Raw genomic sequence first — 17,406 nt, 5'->3', positions numbered from 1 at the left:
GTAACACCATATAATGACTACTGTAGAAGCCCTGAAGAGGTAAAACAAATAGACCATTAAACATTTTCTATTCGATGGTAAGGTTTTATACATATATGAAAATAATCCAGCAACGTGTCCAAGATGGACACCAGAGAACAGAAATTGTTCTAATGTTTAAAATTTTTTTCTTCACAAATTTTTTTTCTTAATAAAGCCGAAATAATGTGATTTATGGTTTAGATACTGTTGTCAATCCCTCAATTTTGATTTCGTCGATTCCGTTCTGGTAATTTGATGACACTCTAATCTATGGAACGCAAAAGGTTGATAGTTTAATTAAAAGTAGTGAAAATCCAGGACTCCAAGCGACAAAAAAGTAATGTTTCGTATTGATGCATAAAAAAAAAAATCGTTTAGAACCATTTATAAAAATGTAATGTTGTTTTGGTGCTCCACGATGAAAGGTAGGCTAAAAACCTCTGATAATCACGTCAAGCGAAAACAAATGTTGACTTGTGATGAAAGGTGGGTTATCTATAACAACGTCAAGCGAAAACGGTATTGATTTAAACGCGATGAGCCAAACCAGGATTGACGACCAGGAACGTTTAGCTATGTGTTTATGGGATCGGCAGGGAATTATCTTCTTAGAGTTGCTTCCATACGGTAAACTCTTGAGGAGTTATTATAGTTTAGAGGCATGAATTTCAGGTAATTTTGAAGTGTGGTAAAAAAGGTGCTTAAAATTTTAAGTTTAAACTAAACTCAGCAAGTTGCAACAACACTAAAACGGTTGTAAGTAATTTGAGTTTCGAGAAATCCTTTTAGAGATATTTTTTTTAATATCTAAAGTTTTAAAATATGTAAGAAAAACGTTTTAGAAATTTTAAAATTTTTGGAAGTTGCATGAAAGCTTCAAAGTTCCGATTCAAAAGCTTTGGCTTTATGGACTAAATGAGCTTTTTAAGCTTTAAAAAACAATGTTTTTTGTTATGATTGTGCTTTTTTACTTATATTTTCTTCTAAATCTTTCTTAGTTGAGTCTCATTTGAAATCTGATGAAAGTTTCATTGAAACTCTCGAATTGAAAAAATCTTATCGATGTGCTAAGTGAGCTTTTTAAGCTTTGATCTTTGATGAAATTTGAGTAAAAACTTAGAGTTCGAATTCGAAAGTATGATTTATGTACCAAGTGAGCTTTTGAAGCAAAAGTGAGATTGATTTAATCAATGCTTTTTGTTAAGGTTAAGCGCTCTCGCCCTCGAAATCGAAAGATTTTATTTCCATAAATGATGAGCTTTTTAAAAATATTGTTAGGTTTGAGAAATCCTTTTATATAGATATTTTTCAATATTTAAAGTGGCGAAATATGCAAGAGAAACACTTCAGAAATACTTAATTTTCTAGACTAGATTATCTTTCTAATTCGGACTTGTACTGTCAACAATTGGACGATTTAAAGTAAGTAATAGCCCAACTTTAGCCAATAGGGGAGGAATTGTGTTCTATGAGAGCAACGACAGACCACATACAACAATAAAGATCACTTACAATAAACATACAGGAAGCGCTTTTAGTAATGTTGCGATTTTCATATGCTGAAAAAATGCAAATTGCCCTATGCGAGTTTCAAGTCTAAACTAATTTTGTAACAAAAATTATAGTAAGCGCAAATTTTGCTATTTTGTGCGCAACAAAATACACTCTATTATAAATAATGACATAATTTAAGTAAGTGATACTTACCACAGTAATTCTACTCTCTCCACTTTTTATACTGACCACATGACTTAATTACACCACAATCATATAGAAATATAACAAGTGGCATGCGGTTGCAATGAAATAATTTTTTACACTGCCTTCCCTCCATATGAACCAACTGTACTGTATAAAATTGTGTGCAATTCACTGTGGCAGCTACAATTTCTTGCCACCAAACTACTATGGTTCCTTTGACAGCTTGAACTTTCCAACAAATTCAGCAGCCAACAGCACTTATCCAAATTATAATAGCTGCCAGTGTACAAACAAACAAACTACAAATATAACTCAAAAGTTTTTTGCCTCGCTTACGACCAAAAACCGTTACACAATAAGCACCGCGTGATCGTGCAACGGCAGAAGAAAGCGCTTGGGGCGGATCGCAGAGGCTGGCCAAACTTGCAATAAACCGCAAACTGGAAATAAAAAATACAATAACAACAACAATAGTGAATGAGCGCTTGCGAATAGTTTGCTTTATGCGCTGCAAGATTTATGCGTCGCTGCTGGCAGCTGGGTCGCCAGCGTGCCACCGTCTATTTTGGGCACAATGGAACGGACGTTAGCTGCTGGCGGTGGCTGGAGGGTAACGCCGAAGGTTTGCAAAGCGCCACTTCTAGTGCAAGGCAAAAAGTAATGCAATGCCATATTTTGTTGACACTCACGGCTAGTGGCGTACGACGCGGCGCGCGCTGTGCGGCATGTTGCAGTTGCAGAATTTTAATTGAAAATTTTCGTAACAAACGGCGCGACACCCACGAAAAGCTGTGGCACATGCTATAGACTGCCCGAACACTCCTTAGCCGCGGCATCCAATACCGTTACAAATGGCCCGTTACATAAATATGCGCTCGCATTTGTCTGGCATCACGCATCAAGCTTTTTGTTCTTTTGCAGTGTACTTTAGTAGCGCTTATTGCCCGCCACTAAATTTATTGTGCTTGGCAGTTTCTTAAAAAAAATTTAAAAAAACAAAAACAAGAAATAATGAAAAATAAAAAATTTCCCCCAGTTTTGCATTGAAAACACTATTTTCGTTTTTATTTTGTTTATATTGACCATTAGTTATTTATTTCATTTTATGCATTTTCTTTACGTCTATTTACTTTTTGTCACTTACACAATTCGCCATACACTTTCTTAGGTTTCATCTTAGTAATTAAAGCCAACTTAATTAGAAATCTCTAACGGATTCACTATTTTGCTTCCTTCCTAACTTTTTTATTTTTTATTTTTTACTATTTGTTTTTTTTTTTGTTGTTAATATCTTAAGTGTCTATGTGTGTGTGTTGTGGTTCTTGTGCTTGTGATGTGTTTCTCTCTGTATATGTGTGCGACTGGTGTTTTTTTAATATTACATGATTTAAAAATAAAAATTAGGCAGTAATTAAAAAAAAACAATAATAAAACAAATTAAAAAAATTAAGAAAAATTTTATGATTTTTAAATTAGTGAGAAAAAATAGTGGCAGATTTAGGCAAACTCAGAATTTGTCTCGATTTTTTTCTAAAATGTTTATAGTTTCAATAGACTCGCGCAAATGTTATCTAAATTTATATTTTCAAATATTACTCAACTATTTTTCAAAATTAAGCAGGCTAAGTTGCTCTTTTGAAACATTTGAAAATTATACTAAAAGTTTTTGAAAGTCTCGAAAATATAAAATTGTTTTTACCTCGAAACCTACTGCCATTCTTTATACTTTGTTGTTGAAATACCATATGTTGTATTTTTTTAAATAGGTCTCGTTTTATTAAGATTATAAATCTTTCTGGGTAGCTGGGTATATGCATAGTTACGTGGTTCTTGCCTATTTTAAACACTATTTTTAAGTGAAAAGACTGCAGAAGGGTGGTTGGCCAAGTCTCTGGTCATAACCTACTCACTCACATGCCGATTTGGCGGGTAGGTCATGACGATACATACTAAAAGTGTAGGGAAGTGGGCATGAGAAAGATACTGGAACATATCCTATGCTTCTGGCCAAGATTTCTAGAACTTGCCTTAGACATCTAGGAGCTTGGCCGTCCAAAAGACTAGATGAAGTATCAAAATTAGATATCATATTCTCATATTCAAAAGTTTTTACATATATGCTAAGTTGACTAAAGTTGCATGAAAACTTGAAAGCTCAAATTTAAAGCTTTGATTTCTGTACTAAGTGAATTCTTAAGCTTTAAAAATTAATGTTTTTTGTTATAATTGTGCTTTCTCACTTGCGTTTCCTTCTAAAGCTCTCTTAGTTTATTTTCATTTGAAATCTGTTGAAAGTTTCATAGAAACTTTCACTTTCAGAAGCTTTTATCTATATGCGATGTGAACTTTTTAAGCTTTGAAATCTGATAAAAGTTGCCTGAAAACTAGAGTTTGAATTTTGAAAGCTTGAAACTCTATACTAAGTGATAGTTTTAAGCTTCAAGAATTAATGTTTGTGGTTAAGATTGTGCTTTCTCATTTCTCTTTCTTTTAAATCATTAGTGGTTGATTCTCATTTGCAATCTGATGAAAGTGTCAATGAAACTCTAGAACTGAAAACTCTATCTATATGCTGAGTGAGCTTTTTAATATCAAAGCTTAAAATTGTATGAAAACTCAAAAGTTCGAAATCAAAAGCTTTAAATTTTATCAAAGTGAGCTTTTTAAGCTTTAAAAATCAATGCTGTTTTTTATAATTTTGCTGTTTCACTTATGGAACACAAATCTTTCGAAATTTATTCACATTTGAAATCTGGTGGAAGTTTGGTGGAATCTCTCGAGTTGAAAAGCTCTTATTTCTTTGCTAAGCGAGCTTTTTAAACTTTGTTAATTGAATCAATGTTTTTTGTTATAGCTAAATTGTCTCCTTCTCGAAATTGAAAGCTTTCAATTCCATAACAGAGAAGTTTTTTAAGCTCTGAGACTTGATGAAAGTTTCATTAAAAATTAGAGTACGAATTCAAAAGCTTTGAATTCTGTATTAAGTGATAAGCCTTTTAAGCTTTGAGTTTTGATGAAAGCCTCGTGAAAAGTTAGAGTTCGAATTCAAGCTAAACTATTCAAGCTGTGCTAAGTGAGCCTTTTAAATTTTTTAAATCAATGTTTTTATAGCTAAGTTTTTCCTTCTCAAAATCGAAAGCTTTTGTTTGCATAAGAGATGAGCTTTTAAGCTTGGATATATGATAAAAGTTCCATTAAAAATTATAGTTCGAATCCAAAAGCTTTATTTCTGTACTAAGCTTTTTAAATCAATGTTTAAATAACTGCTATAATATTTTAAATATTAAACAAAACAACAACAAATTGTGTTTTTATAAATAACATAGAACTTAAGTAGAAAAAAAGTGATCGCCTTGAACAAATTTAATTAAATTTCTTTTTTTTTTAATTTTCACGTGTGTATGTGCGCGTCACAATGCAATTCTTATTGTTGTGATGTATATTTGGGTTCGTGTGTGTCTGCATTTGTATAGGTGCGTAACGTATTTGATTTATCAGTATGCAATTGTAATATTTTTATTTATTATTTGCTATCATCCAACTTCTCTTACGCATTTTGGTTTTGTTCTTTGCTGTTTGGTTTTGTAACTCATATATTTTTTTAGTGTCTAGTTGCCGTTTGTTTAAACGCTTGTTATTTGGTTGAGCTGTTGTATGTAACTATATAGATGTATATGTATATATTTTTGAGTTTGTTTTTTAGTTTTACTTTAATATCGAATAAACCGTTTATAGTTATAATTATATAAATAGTTGCTATTGGATATTGAGTAGTTTGCTTTTGCTCACACTTGCGCTAACAAATTCCGATTCATTTACCACATCATCATATTAAATTCGTCTAATATTTCTACTGTAACGTTTTCAATTGCTGTTTTTGTTATTACTATTTTATTTAATTATAGTTTTTAGTTTTTACTTTTTCTTTACTCCTTTAGCGGTCCAATAAGCTATTTTGCTATTATATATATATATATATATATATATATATATATTTGTATATATGTATTTACATGGGTTGTCTTAAAGCGGCTTAAAGTTGCTCTCCTTTTAGGTTGCTGCAATAATTTTGTGATTTTATGGCTGGCAAGCGTTATTTTCTATATATTTATATATTATATATATTTAGGCGCCTATAGCAGGGGATACTAGTACTAACTGTATTTTTTTGTTATTTTTTGCTAAAGCGCGTGGTTGTTACGTTTTACTTTTAGTTCCGGCGTTTCAGAAATATCTATGTATATATAGTTTATACCGCTTGCTGTATTAAGCCCTAACAAGTATGTATGTATACTAGATAGCATATATGTGTGGCTATACATTTTTCACATGCAAAAAGTTTGCCATTCGCGCTGCTTAAAACATTTGTTGCTTAAATTTAGTTTAATTTATATTTAGTTTTAGTTTTTAGTATCTGTTTTACATATGTGTGTGTATGCATGTGGTTAGTTGCCATAAGATTTCTATAATATACAAAAGCATATGCATATTATATATATTTTTTTTTATATCAACGAACTGCTATTTATACGTAATTGCGCTTAAGCAATTTCAATTCATATATTTTAACTATAAATGTTTTTGTTTTTGTTTTTTTAATATAATTATATATATACTACATAATAATTAAGCAATTTACTAGTTACATAGTTAATGACAAACGCAAAGTTATCGCCAATGAAAACGATTTCGCGCTGAGGAAGACTTAATTTCATGATTGTGACCATTTCTAGCTTTTTTCGCATTCAATAATTTTCAAACGCTTTGCATTTTCGCTCATTTATTCAAGCATTTCGCGTGCGTTTTTCAATTCATTACACAATTCCTGTTCGATTTGCATTGGAAGTTATGCACACGCTGCAGCATGCATATACCTTTCACTCATCCATGCTCACCCACACACACGTACACACACAGAGGCATGCTCATGCACGCGTATTTGCATGCGTCCGATTTTGTGTTCAAATACATCCGCTATTGATATTCGCATTACAATGGCAGTGTCGCCACAATCGTTTCCGTTTCCGGTTACATATCCGCCAAAGCGATAATAACGGCGTTTGCACTTGCACATCGCTGTTATATTAGCAAAAATAACGCTCTTGTTTGCACATGTGTGTGTGTGTGTGTGTGTGTGTTAGTTTGTTGCCATTCTACGATAAATGGTCATGCGGCAAATAGATTTATTCGCTTTCGCTATACTAAAGTATTAACTGTACAATTTACGTTAAATGCATTTATTTACATGTCTCTGTGCCTTTTACTTGTTATGTTATGTATGTGTGTTATACATATGTACATGTGTATGCTTTTTGGTAAGCTAGTGAAACATACATACATCGTTTGTATTTTTCTATTAATAACGGTAAGCGTTCATGTTTGTTGTATGTGTTATACTGGATTATATGTATGTATTTGTGTGTGTTTGTTTGCAGGATTTTCTATCGATTTGTTAGCTCAGTAGCTGATTACAATGTTCAACACCTGATAACTGCATAACATTTTTTATTTATACCTACGTATTACTTTTTATGACTCATCTATTTGGTTATTTTTGGTTTGCGCAAATATTTACACGTTGGTTGTTGTTTTCAGAATTTTAAATTTACACGATTTGAAATAAAAATGTAGTTTAAAGAAAATTTTTGTAGATTTTATTTGATTTTAAAGTTTATGTTCTTTTATTTCCAGAACAAGTTTTAATTTAACTTTTTTCGTTTACCGTTTTAATAGTTTTGTCTAATTTATTTTCGTTAAATTTTGTTTAATGTAATTTTATTTTATTTTATTTTATTTTATTTTATTTTATTTTATTTAATTTAATTTAATTTAATTTTATTTTATTTTATTTTATTTTATTTTATTTTATTTTATTTATTTTATTTTATTTTATTTTATTTTATTTTATTTTATTTTATTTTATTTTATTTTATTTTATTTTATATTATTTTATTTTATTTTATTTTATTTTATTTTATTTTATTTTATTTTATATTTATTTTATTTTATTTTATTTTATTGTATTTTATTTTAATTTTATTTAAATTCAAAGGCTGAGCTCAGGCCACCAAGGGTTAAAGTTTGACGAATTAAATATCTAGTTTGGCTTCGAGTACCCAAAAAGCAGCCGCTGATCAAAAGCGACACGAGAGGGAGGTTCAGCTTAAGGGGTTAAATACAGTTAGAATTTTCAAATAACCGAATTTTCTACTTTATTTTCTTAAGGCATCAGTAGGGTAATCGGGCCAGTTCTTTTGATATTTTTTTTTCATAGAAATTTTTATTCTACAATAGAACTTTTTTCACATATCATGAGGTATATCGGGGAGTGTATAAAAAAATTGTTTCGGAATTTTTTGATGACATCTGTCGGAGAAATGGCTGGGTGAATGAAATGCGTTTTTTCACTGGTGGACACGATTTCTCACGCTTGGATCATCTAAAACACAAAAACTCAATTTGTTCTCAAAAAGTACGTGAATGGTTAGGGTTCCTACTGGCATCATGAAAAAATGTTGATAAATAAAAAAATAATTAACGTTTTTTTTTTTTTAATTTTTCCCCATATTTTTTTACATAAATTTTGTTATAACATTGTCATAGTAGGGACGATAGCCAGGCGTTTTGTGAACATTAAAAAAAATTAAACAAATCGGTTGAGTAGTTCGACCGGAATCATGTCCGCCAGGTTAAAAAAGTGTGTTTTGAGAAAAACGCGTTTAAAGTTTGAGATGTACACGCCGAGCGCTCCGAACGTCGAGCGGTATTATTATTTTTGGGCTTTTTTCGAAACCTTCCAATGGTAAAGTGAGTTTCTGTATAAGGGAACATAAAATGAAAAAAAAAAAAATTTTGGAAGAAGATTACCCTACTGACCCCTTAATGTACGTATACTTAAGAATACACACAGAAAGTTTCATATTGCTCCGGTGAATATTTTCGAAGTTACATGAAAATTTGAAAAGGCCTTTCAGAGTAATTTGAAGTGCATTTCAAATTTTAGGCGCGTTTTTCTCAAAATGTTGTTTCAAAGTTGGTGACCCACTGTACTCGAAAACAGCTAATCTGAATGGTCCCAAATTTTAGAGATGCAGTAGTCACCGCAAAACGTCTTTTTTGATAGAAGCTCCCGGAGATCAGTTTTAGTTCCTTTCCAAATAAATATTTTTACTAATACTAAACCTTAAATACAGTTAAAAGATACCATAGTATGTGTACAAATTTTGAATCAATAAAAATAAAAGTTTTCTCAGAAAAAATTATGGAAAATTCGCCTTTTTTCTGCCTTCTAACTGTATATAAACCCTTAAAAGACCTAAAACATCCTCCGTTCTTACGACAGTCAGACAGGATTGTCAACTCGCCACCATGCCTCGAAATTATTTCAGAAATGTTTTCTGCCGCTAAAACGTATAAAACTCTCCAAGGCAAGAGTTCATTTTGAAAATGAGAGTACAAGAGGACGAAGCGCTCCTAATGTGTCGCGCTACCCTCAAACGGATGAAGTTAGTCACGTTAAGGCAAAACAATATAAGTACCGAAATAGAAAATGGTGTATCTCAGCTAGACGAGGTCTTCTACATTATCGGTAGCCTGCACAGGAACTGGATGAAGGCAAAAATAGACACAAGATGTACGAGCGCAGGTTAATCATTAATTTTTTAACGACAGTAACAGCTCTTCTTGAGTTTACGGCATCCAGCCAACTAGAGCAAGAAACGGATAAAATGGAGAGTACCATATGTCATGTTGAAAGAGGGGAACAGCAAACAAAACGAGATAAGTGCGCAAAGCAAACCTCAGACAACACTAGAAGGATAAGAATACGACGAGCTTTCAAATCAAAATGGGCCAACAGAACGAGAGAAGTGCCGAGGCGCTTCCAAATATAGTACGACATACACACATGGTCTGAAAATGAGCTGCAAACTACCGAAGCGTTATCAGTAAATAACATTGATCTAGAGAATACCTGTTCCTCCTAGGAGCTAACACGAAGTGAAGCTTTCAATCTGTGAAAGTAGTAAAATGTGTGGCTGTCAACCTTCATAGCTAATTTTCGATGTAGACTCTTTTAGCAATATCTGTTTGTTTTATTATTATTACTATTTTTTATTGTAAACATTAAATTGCGCTCTCAAATGAAATATAAATAATATTATTTTAATCCGTTGAAAAAAAGTTTTCTTCTTTAATATTTTAATAGCTTTTTAGCTAAAGTATGGCATATAAGTAGAGTTTATATATTTTTTAATATAAAGCTACTTTATACAAGCTTTTGATTATTTAGCACATACGTACGCATATCCATTCAAGCATTTGAATTAAATAGTTTTTTATGTACATATTTACAGTATAATTTAATAATTTATATTAAAAAGCAGTCATTGGAAATAATGATATATCAAAATAGTTAATATATCCTGCTAAAATTATAAAAATAATCGTACTATTGAGGGCCCGTCTGCTGTCTGCTATCTGCTCTACCATGAACTCATCCCTTGCTTGTTTAATATTTTGTTAATATTGACTAACTCAATATTATTATAATTAATTTTTAATTTGTTCCACTAGTTTTTTCTGTTTTCTTTTAACTAACATATACAATAAACGTATAGCAATATTAAATTGTTAAGTTTTTATGTCAATATTTAAACGCTCATATACAAGTAATATTTGTGTGTTTGTGTATACGTGTAAATATTTAGGTGTACAACTTGATATGTTTTGTTATTAATTTTATAATTTTCTCATTACTTTACGCATATTCGTTACATTTATTACATATTTGTATTTGCTTGTAAAACCTTGGTTGGGTTGTTTAACTCAACAGCGAGTTGCTTAAGTTAAAATAAAAAATTAACAAATAATATTACATATATAATATATAAAATAAAGAAAATAAAAAATTAACAAATAATATTAAATAAATTAAAATGAAATAAAATAAAATAAAATAAAGTAAAATTAGGGTGTCCGATTAGCTTTTTTTTTGTATTATACTCCCTTAATTTGTTTGAATCACGTTGAAACAATTGGAAACTAAATTTGGTGTTGATAGGATTAGGATACCGGCGCCGATTTGCTTAAAAATGGTCCGATAAGATGGAAAGGCAACGCCTGAAAAATACTGAGGAGGAGAAACGAAGATGTAAAAGTATTCTAGAGTTAACCCCAATGAAATCAATAAATAATCCAATACAAGAAGACGCCTTTGTTCAACTCAGATAGTGGTTTGAACCTAGAATCCTTACAACAAGAATAATGAACAAATAGTGCTTGCAACCCAAATTATAGGAAGAAAAATCAATACGGAAAGACTTCATTTAAAATGCGTAGCCAGGTTAGACAGGCGTCCTTAAATTATGAGAGACACTGTATATGTTCTTGAACCTACTAGTGAGGCACTTGCATATTATATTGATGAATTTCCTATGAGTAAGTTCTCAATTCAAAGAATTAATAACGGAATTCGTTAAAACTGATTTACAAAATTTGATGCCAGAGTTTGTGACTGTTCACAAATTATGGTTTGCTTTAGATGGTGGCAAATCCAATGAAGAACGTCTTCGGGTAGCAATTTCATATGAAAATAAAATTTAATTGATAGCTGTGTCAAGATTAGACTACAACTCATCAGAAAGAGAACAGGCTAAGGCGGTTCGGAACGATGTCCATCGAAAACTATTTAAGCTCCCAGTGACATTTTATGTGGTGTGGCGATTTATGCACTGAGAATAGCACTTCTTAGCGCTAAATTGAAAGTGAGGATAGGGCACTGTTCGATATTTGATTTTTCTTTGTAATATCCTTATTAAAAAATGGTTACAGAGCGTTCGAAAGTTGCTTCACAGCAATTAAGCCACAATCTATGGTATTTAGTCGATGAAATAACTGTCTTTTCTTTGTTTGGTGGCGACGTAGAGTAAGAAATTAAAATAGAAACGTTTGAAAATTTAACCAAAGTGAAACCGTCAAAGCATGGCATCTATGGCCATATTCCCCTTCGTTTCAAGTGGTCAAGAAGAATTTTTCTGTGATGAGGGCTGAAGGCTGAGTTAAGGATATCGTGGAAAGAGCGGAGAAGTGTGCATAAATTTCTTGGATTCATTACAGTTGAGGAGAAGCAAAAGCAATTCTTATTAAGCTGCATATACGAACATCGGACTATTTATGCTGACTGTAAAAAACGAACTTAATATTAAATAGAAATATGTTTTGGGTATAAAAGTGTTTTATTAACTAAATAAGCGTTAACTTCTAAAAATCTTGGTATTTATTATGTTCAGTATAAAATCGGCACAAGTTATCATGATTCAATCGCATAATATTTTTTATTTATGCTAATAAAATCATTTAAAAGAAATGAGGGTATGAGATTTAATTTTCGAAAAAAAAAAAATCTAGCTTATAGCTTGGGACACCCATAATTTTCAAGTTAACTTTTAATAAATATTAAAAGAGCATGCTATAGCAACTAATTGAAATAATAATTATTTTACCTACTGCATACTTTAATGTTTAAACTAAAAATAAATTGTGACAAGAAAGCACCGGAAATTTTAATTAAATTTCCTGGGTAAATGGCATAAGTGTATTAAATCTGGTGGGGATAACATTGAGTTCCACAAAATAAATATTGATGAATAATTAAATATTTTGCGTTTAATTTGCAATTTTCGATATTTCTCTGTCACAATGTATATGAACCGCAAGTTTTACATATGAATAAATTTAATTGATCAAAATAAAGCATATAATATAGGTAATTGAGTGAGAAATTAAATACATTATTATAGTAAAAAAGCTACAGTGTCTTGAAAACAAAATATGCACTTCTTTGTAAATAAATGTTTACTCATATTACTACTGAGTTCTTTTATAAATATAAAAAACAAAATAATAGAAAAAAAGTCTTTAAATTTTCTTTAAAAATTCTTGAATAATTGTCATTTTTGTTACACTAGTTGAAAACGCTTAGCAGCTTTGAGAGTTTGCTTCTTCACTCACTCCACGCCACCGTTAAAATACTTTTCCTTGCCACTGTGCATGGCGAACGAATTATTATTGAAATTTATTGACACACTTTAAATTGACCACAGATGGATGTTGGCCACAACGTATCGGTTACAGCTGTCGTATTTCAACGCTTGTTGCACTTTGAAATCATTAACATTGGTTGCATAAAAAATTTATTATGGTTTAAAGAAATAAATTGGTGGTTTTCGTCAAAGAATGAGAATGCTGATAAATAAATTAATGATTTAACTGAAAATATATTGAATTAACGATGGTATTTATTGAAAATAATAATTGTGTGCGCTGCCTGTGGACAAAAAATAGTAAGACTTTTTAATTGAAATTTCGCGCGAAAACCCATTCGTTGAAATATTTTATTTTTCTAGGTTGTATATGCGTATGCGTTTTTTATGTTTGCTTATTCAAAGGTTGGTATCACATTCAGTGACATCTATGTCAAAAGTCACATCAAAATAATCATTAGTGTTTCGTGTTTCCAAGAATACATACGTAATTGTAAAATTATGAACAAAGTCTTTCTACTTTTTGTCCAAAATATTTACAAAAAAAATTGTTTTAATGCAAATGAAGTGATAAACGAGCTGTTCTCAAAGATTTAAGCGTTCAATGAAATAAAGTGCAGAGTATTAATCTTATGAATACCTTTTATAAAAAAAAAAACATTTTCAACTAACAACAAGAGACGGAAGTTCATAAACTTAATCTTAATCTTTAGTTATTTCCGCCATTTGTTATTTTATTTTTATTTTCTTGTTCTTCTTCTCTCATTTTCTCTTATTCTTCTCTACATTTTATACCTTTTTAAGTTCAAATATTCCTTATGTTTGTCTGTCCTAAATGCCTGCTTATGCTAGTTTTTTCTTTAAGAGTATTATTATCATTTTTCCAATAGTTTATTATATAGACAGCAGTTTGTATAAAAATTCATTGTGTTTTTCATTATATATGTATGAACTTATGTACAAATATTTGTAACCTTTATTATAACTATTATATCATAAACAATTATATATTTATGTATATATGTACATATAAGTATAAGTAAAATATAACCATCAATAATACGTATTTCTTTCGTATAATTTCGGTAGCATAGAATATGTGGTTGTAACAAATTTTAGAAAAGCGTACTAAGATCAAAAGACAAAAGTCAAAATTGATATGCGAAATTGATATGCAATATCACAAGATAAATATTGCTTAGTTTCAGAGGATGGCGGGTTAAATGCAGCATTTGAATCAATGAAAAATAACAGACTGAAAAACCAAACAGATTTTTCTTAAAGGGTTCGCATTATTAAACATTTGAAGATCTTAACTACTAATAGCGGAGGTTTTCTTTAAGTTTTTATGTAAATAAAAGAAAAGTAGTTCAATTGTTATGAAACGTACCTCTATATATACCTAGATATGTATTAAGGTGGTTGGAAAAAAATCAATAATTTGTTTTTGTCATTTTATACGCTGAAAAAATTATTGGTATACATTTAAGAAGTACTCATTCCAAGCATGAGCTTTTAAAAACGGGTGATCCAGGTAGAGGTACTTTTTTCAATGGCCTTTTTTTTATTGATCACGCGTGAGTCATGTCAAGTTGTCATGTTATTTTTGTTCAGTATTGTTTGACATTTCATCGTGGAAAGACTGACGCCTTAACAACATTTACAAATAGTTCAACTTTATTACAAAAATTCATGTTCTGTAAATGTCTTTCGCGCACTTCGATCAACTTATGGTCAACATAATCGGCCCACTGAGCATACTAATCGCAACATCTTTATCCATCTTGAGATCCAGTAAAGAAAATATAGCAGCCGTAGCGCTGAGAGTGTACACCAAGACCATAAAGAGTCGATTCGGCTTCGTTCGCAGTAAGTCGGACTGACGTATGGAACAACTTGGAGCATTTTACGTCGATATCTTATATTGAATTCTATGGGCTCTTGATTTTAAGAAAATCCGAAGTTTTCAATCCAAATTTTGTTCAGTGATGAGGCTCATTTCTGGCTCAATATGTATGTAAGCAAGCGAAATTGCCGCATTTGGGACTAAGAGCAAGAGGTTCAAGACCTGCATTTAATCCAGAAAACACAATGGTTTGGTGTGGTTTGTGGGCCACTGGAATCACCGGTCCATACTTCATCAAAAATAATGCTGATGACGGCGCCACCTCCCATACATCGCATCAATTAATGGATTTATTGAGAGAACACTTCGGTGAACAGATAATTTCACGTTCTGGGACAGTGGATTGGTTACCAATATCGTGTAATATCACACCGTTAGAATTTTTCTGTGGGGTTATGTAAAGTCTAAAGTCTTTGCGGACAAACCCGTTCGATTCAGGCCAGGTTCGCCAGTCGAAATACTCGAACGAGTCATCGAAAATAGCATTCAACGGATGGACCATCAGAGACGTAGAAAGATAATCTTCCAAAAGTAAATGCAAACGAATGTTCTTTCGAATATAATAATAAACATTTACTAACAATTTTGAAATTTCTGTGTATTTTCTTTAAAAAAGTACTTTATAAATCAAAAACAGAAAAAATTATTTGAAACCATTTTGGAGAGAATTCAGTTTCCTAAAAATTTAGGAGAGTAAACACATTTTCAAATAATATATACTGTATTACAAATTTGAATTCCAATAGTAAGGACAAAATAGGACACTGGAAAGTGGAGGGCCTTCTTATTAGTATTAAGAGCTCATGTTTGATGGAAAGTTTTCTCGACAATTTTTCAGAGTATAAAATGCAAACTTGATATTTTCTGACCCACCCTAATATGTATTTATATATAGATGATTATACTCAAATACATAAAAGTATTTTTTGAGTGAGAGTAGTCCGAAAATAACAGTTAAGACATAGTGATATAAATCCAGACAGGTTTTGGAACCGTGAACTAAAATTCTTGCTTGAGATCTCATACCTACATACATTTAAACATACTCGTATGCTCAACTATTCTATCTAATATACATAACTACATGTATACATAACGGTCTGAACATGTGCTTCGCATAAACTAATTTGCCCAAATTACCTAACTTAACTTAGCATGGAATCGACCTTTAGCTGCTAACGGTTTAACATATATCCCAATATGATACATAAATGTTTATATATTTACATATATATATAGGTACGGCACTCCACACATTATAAATATATATTATATTTACACATTTTTCGAACTTTTCAATTAATTGAATTAACAGTCACACACACACTTGCTTACTTAATGCTCAACTTAACGGAGGCCTATGCTTAAATGCCCTTTAACTTAACGTCACATACAAATACTTGCTCAATTAATGCATATTTTCCATATGTGTATGTATATATGTATGTATGTACATGCCATATAAATGACTATTTACTATATGTATATGTAGGTATGTATATTTCTGTTTGTTTCAATGCGCATTTTCTTAACTGTCGACGGTTTTTGAAATTAAAGAAAAATGCATTATAAATTATAAACTCATAACACTTGCTTTGCCGTTACTTATGTAACAGTAAGCCATTACCGTTATTTACTACTGCTTTATGACTACTTTGAGTATTTCTTAATTCCCTTATTACCGATTTATGCATGTACAAATATTAATTAATTACTAATCTCTACCATATATTAATTTGTTGTTGTTGTTGCTTTTCGAAATGTGCATTTCTTACTTGCGATTACGTTGGCGACATTGGTCATGTTACGGCTGCTCTACTCTGGCTATGCCACACACCTCTCGCCAACAACAACAGCAGCATGTTGGCGGCATCACCGGTGAACGTTGTTGTAACGGTATACAACAACAGCGTGAGTGGCAGGATGCATGCAGCGGGTCCACTGTGCAGCTGCGCAGCGGCTTGACTGCTTTCGGGCCAAACCACTTCGACTTCGGACATTTTGAAAATGCTCAGCAGCCGGTGGGATTGCAGCTCGTGGTGCTCGGTGTTGATGTGGTGGCTGATGGTCTTCAGTATCGAAGTGCATTCATCCTGAAAGAGGAAGTGATAAGTGGAGAGATGAGCAATGTGTTGCGCGCAAGTGTGCGGTATGTGTGTTTTAGTGTTGGTGTTATTTGATATGCTCGCCTTGGCTGAGGGTTCAATGTGCAGGTAAGCGCGCTAATATCAGCGCGTGCAATCAATAATGCTGGTATTTATGTATTGATTGATTTGTTTGTACGATATCTAAGTGGGGTGTGTGTGGTAATTGTGTGTTTGAAATGATTACCTTCTCTTTGCCCAGCAGTTCGATGGCTTTGAGTTTGGCGTCGTGTGGCAGGCGAGCTGCGATTATGATGTTCTCATCGGTCATATTGAAGAGCGTTAGCGTACACTGAGTCTACGGTGAAAATAGGAAGAAGCAGTGATTAAGAGAAAGAAGTAAGATGAGCTCAGAGTAAATAAATAATAAATAATAACTTTTATAAATCAATTTTATGTTAGAAAATGCAAAATGGCATAGAAGTCAAGAGATTGAGGGCATAAAATACTTAAATAACTAAAAAAAATTTGACCCGGACTGGTGAACTAAAGTTGCGCGCGGAAACTGAATTGTTATAAATTTTTTTCTTAGATTTTGTAAAAGCCTTTTTAAAGTCGTATAAAGTTTGATCAACATATGTCAATTCTATTT

At 31.6% G+C, this 17,406-nt stretch overlaps 1 protein-coding gene across 5 annotated transcripts in view; it reads right to left on the bottom strand.

The window, feature by feature from the left end:
• Nucleotides 1–2,777: 2,777 nt before the first annotated feature.
• The window catches only part of LOC126767522 (uncharacterized), a 617,976-nt gene continuing 603,347 nt past the window's right edge, over nt 2,778–17,406 (bottom strand). For all 5 annotated transcript variants that reach the window (XM_050485002.1, XM_050485009.1, XM_050484998.1 and 2 more), the window contains 2 exons: nt 17,002–17,112; nt 2,778–16,763 (listed from right to left, as the gene is read on the bottom strand). In XM_050485002.1, the coding sequence (XP_050340959.1) occupies nt 16,470–16,763; nt 17,002–17,112 (405 nt within the window). In that variant the 3' untranslated portion in view covers nt 2,778–16,469. The remainder of the gene's footprint in view (nt 16,764–17,001; nt 17,113–17,406) is intronic.

The sequence above is a fragment of the Bactrocera neohumeralis genome, chromosome 2, assembly GCF_024586455.1.
Source record: "Bactrocera neohumeralis isolate Rockhampton chromosome 2, APGP_CSIRO_Bneo_wtdbg2-racon-allhic-juicebox.fasta_v2, whole genome shotgun sequence".
In the NCBI taxonomy this organism is placed as follows: domain Eukaryota; kingdom Metazoa; phylum Arthropoda; class Insecta; order Diptera; family Tephritidae; genus Bactrocera; species Bactrocera neohumeralis.
This window is presented reverse-complemented; position numbering and strand designations above follow the sequence as displayed.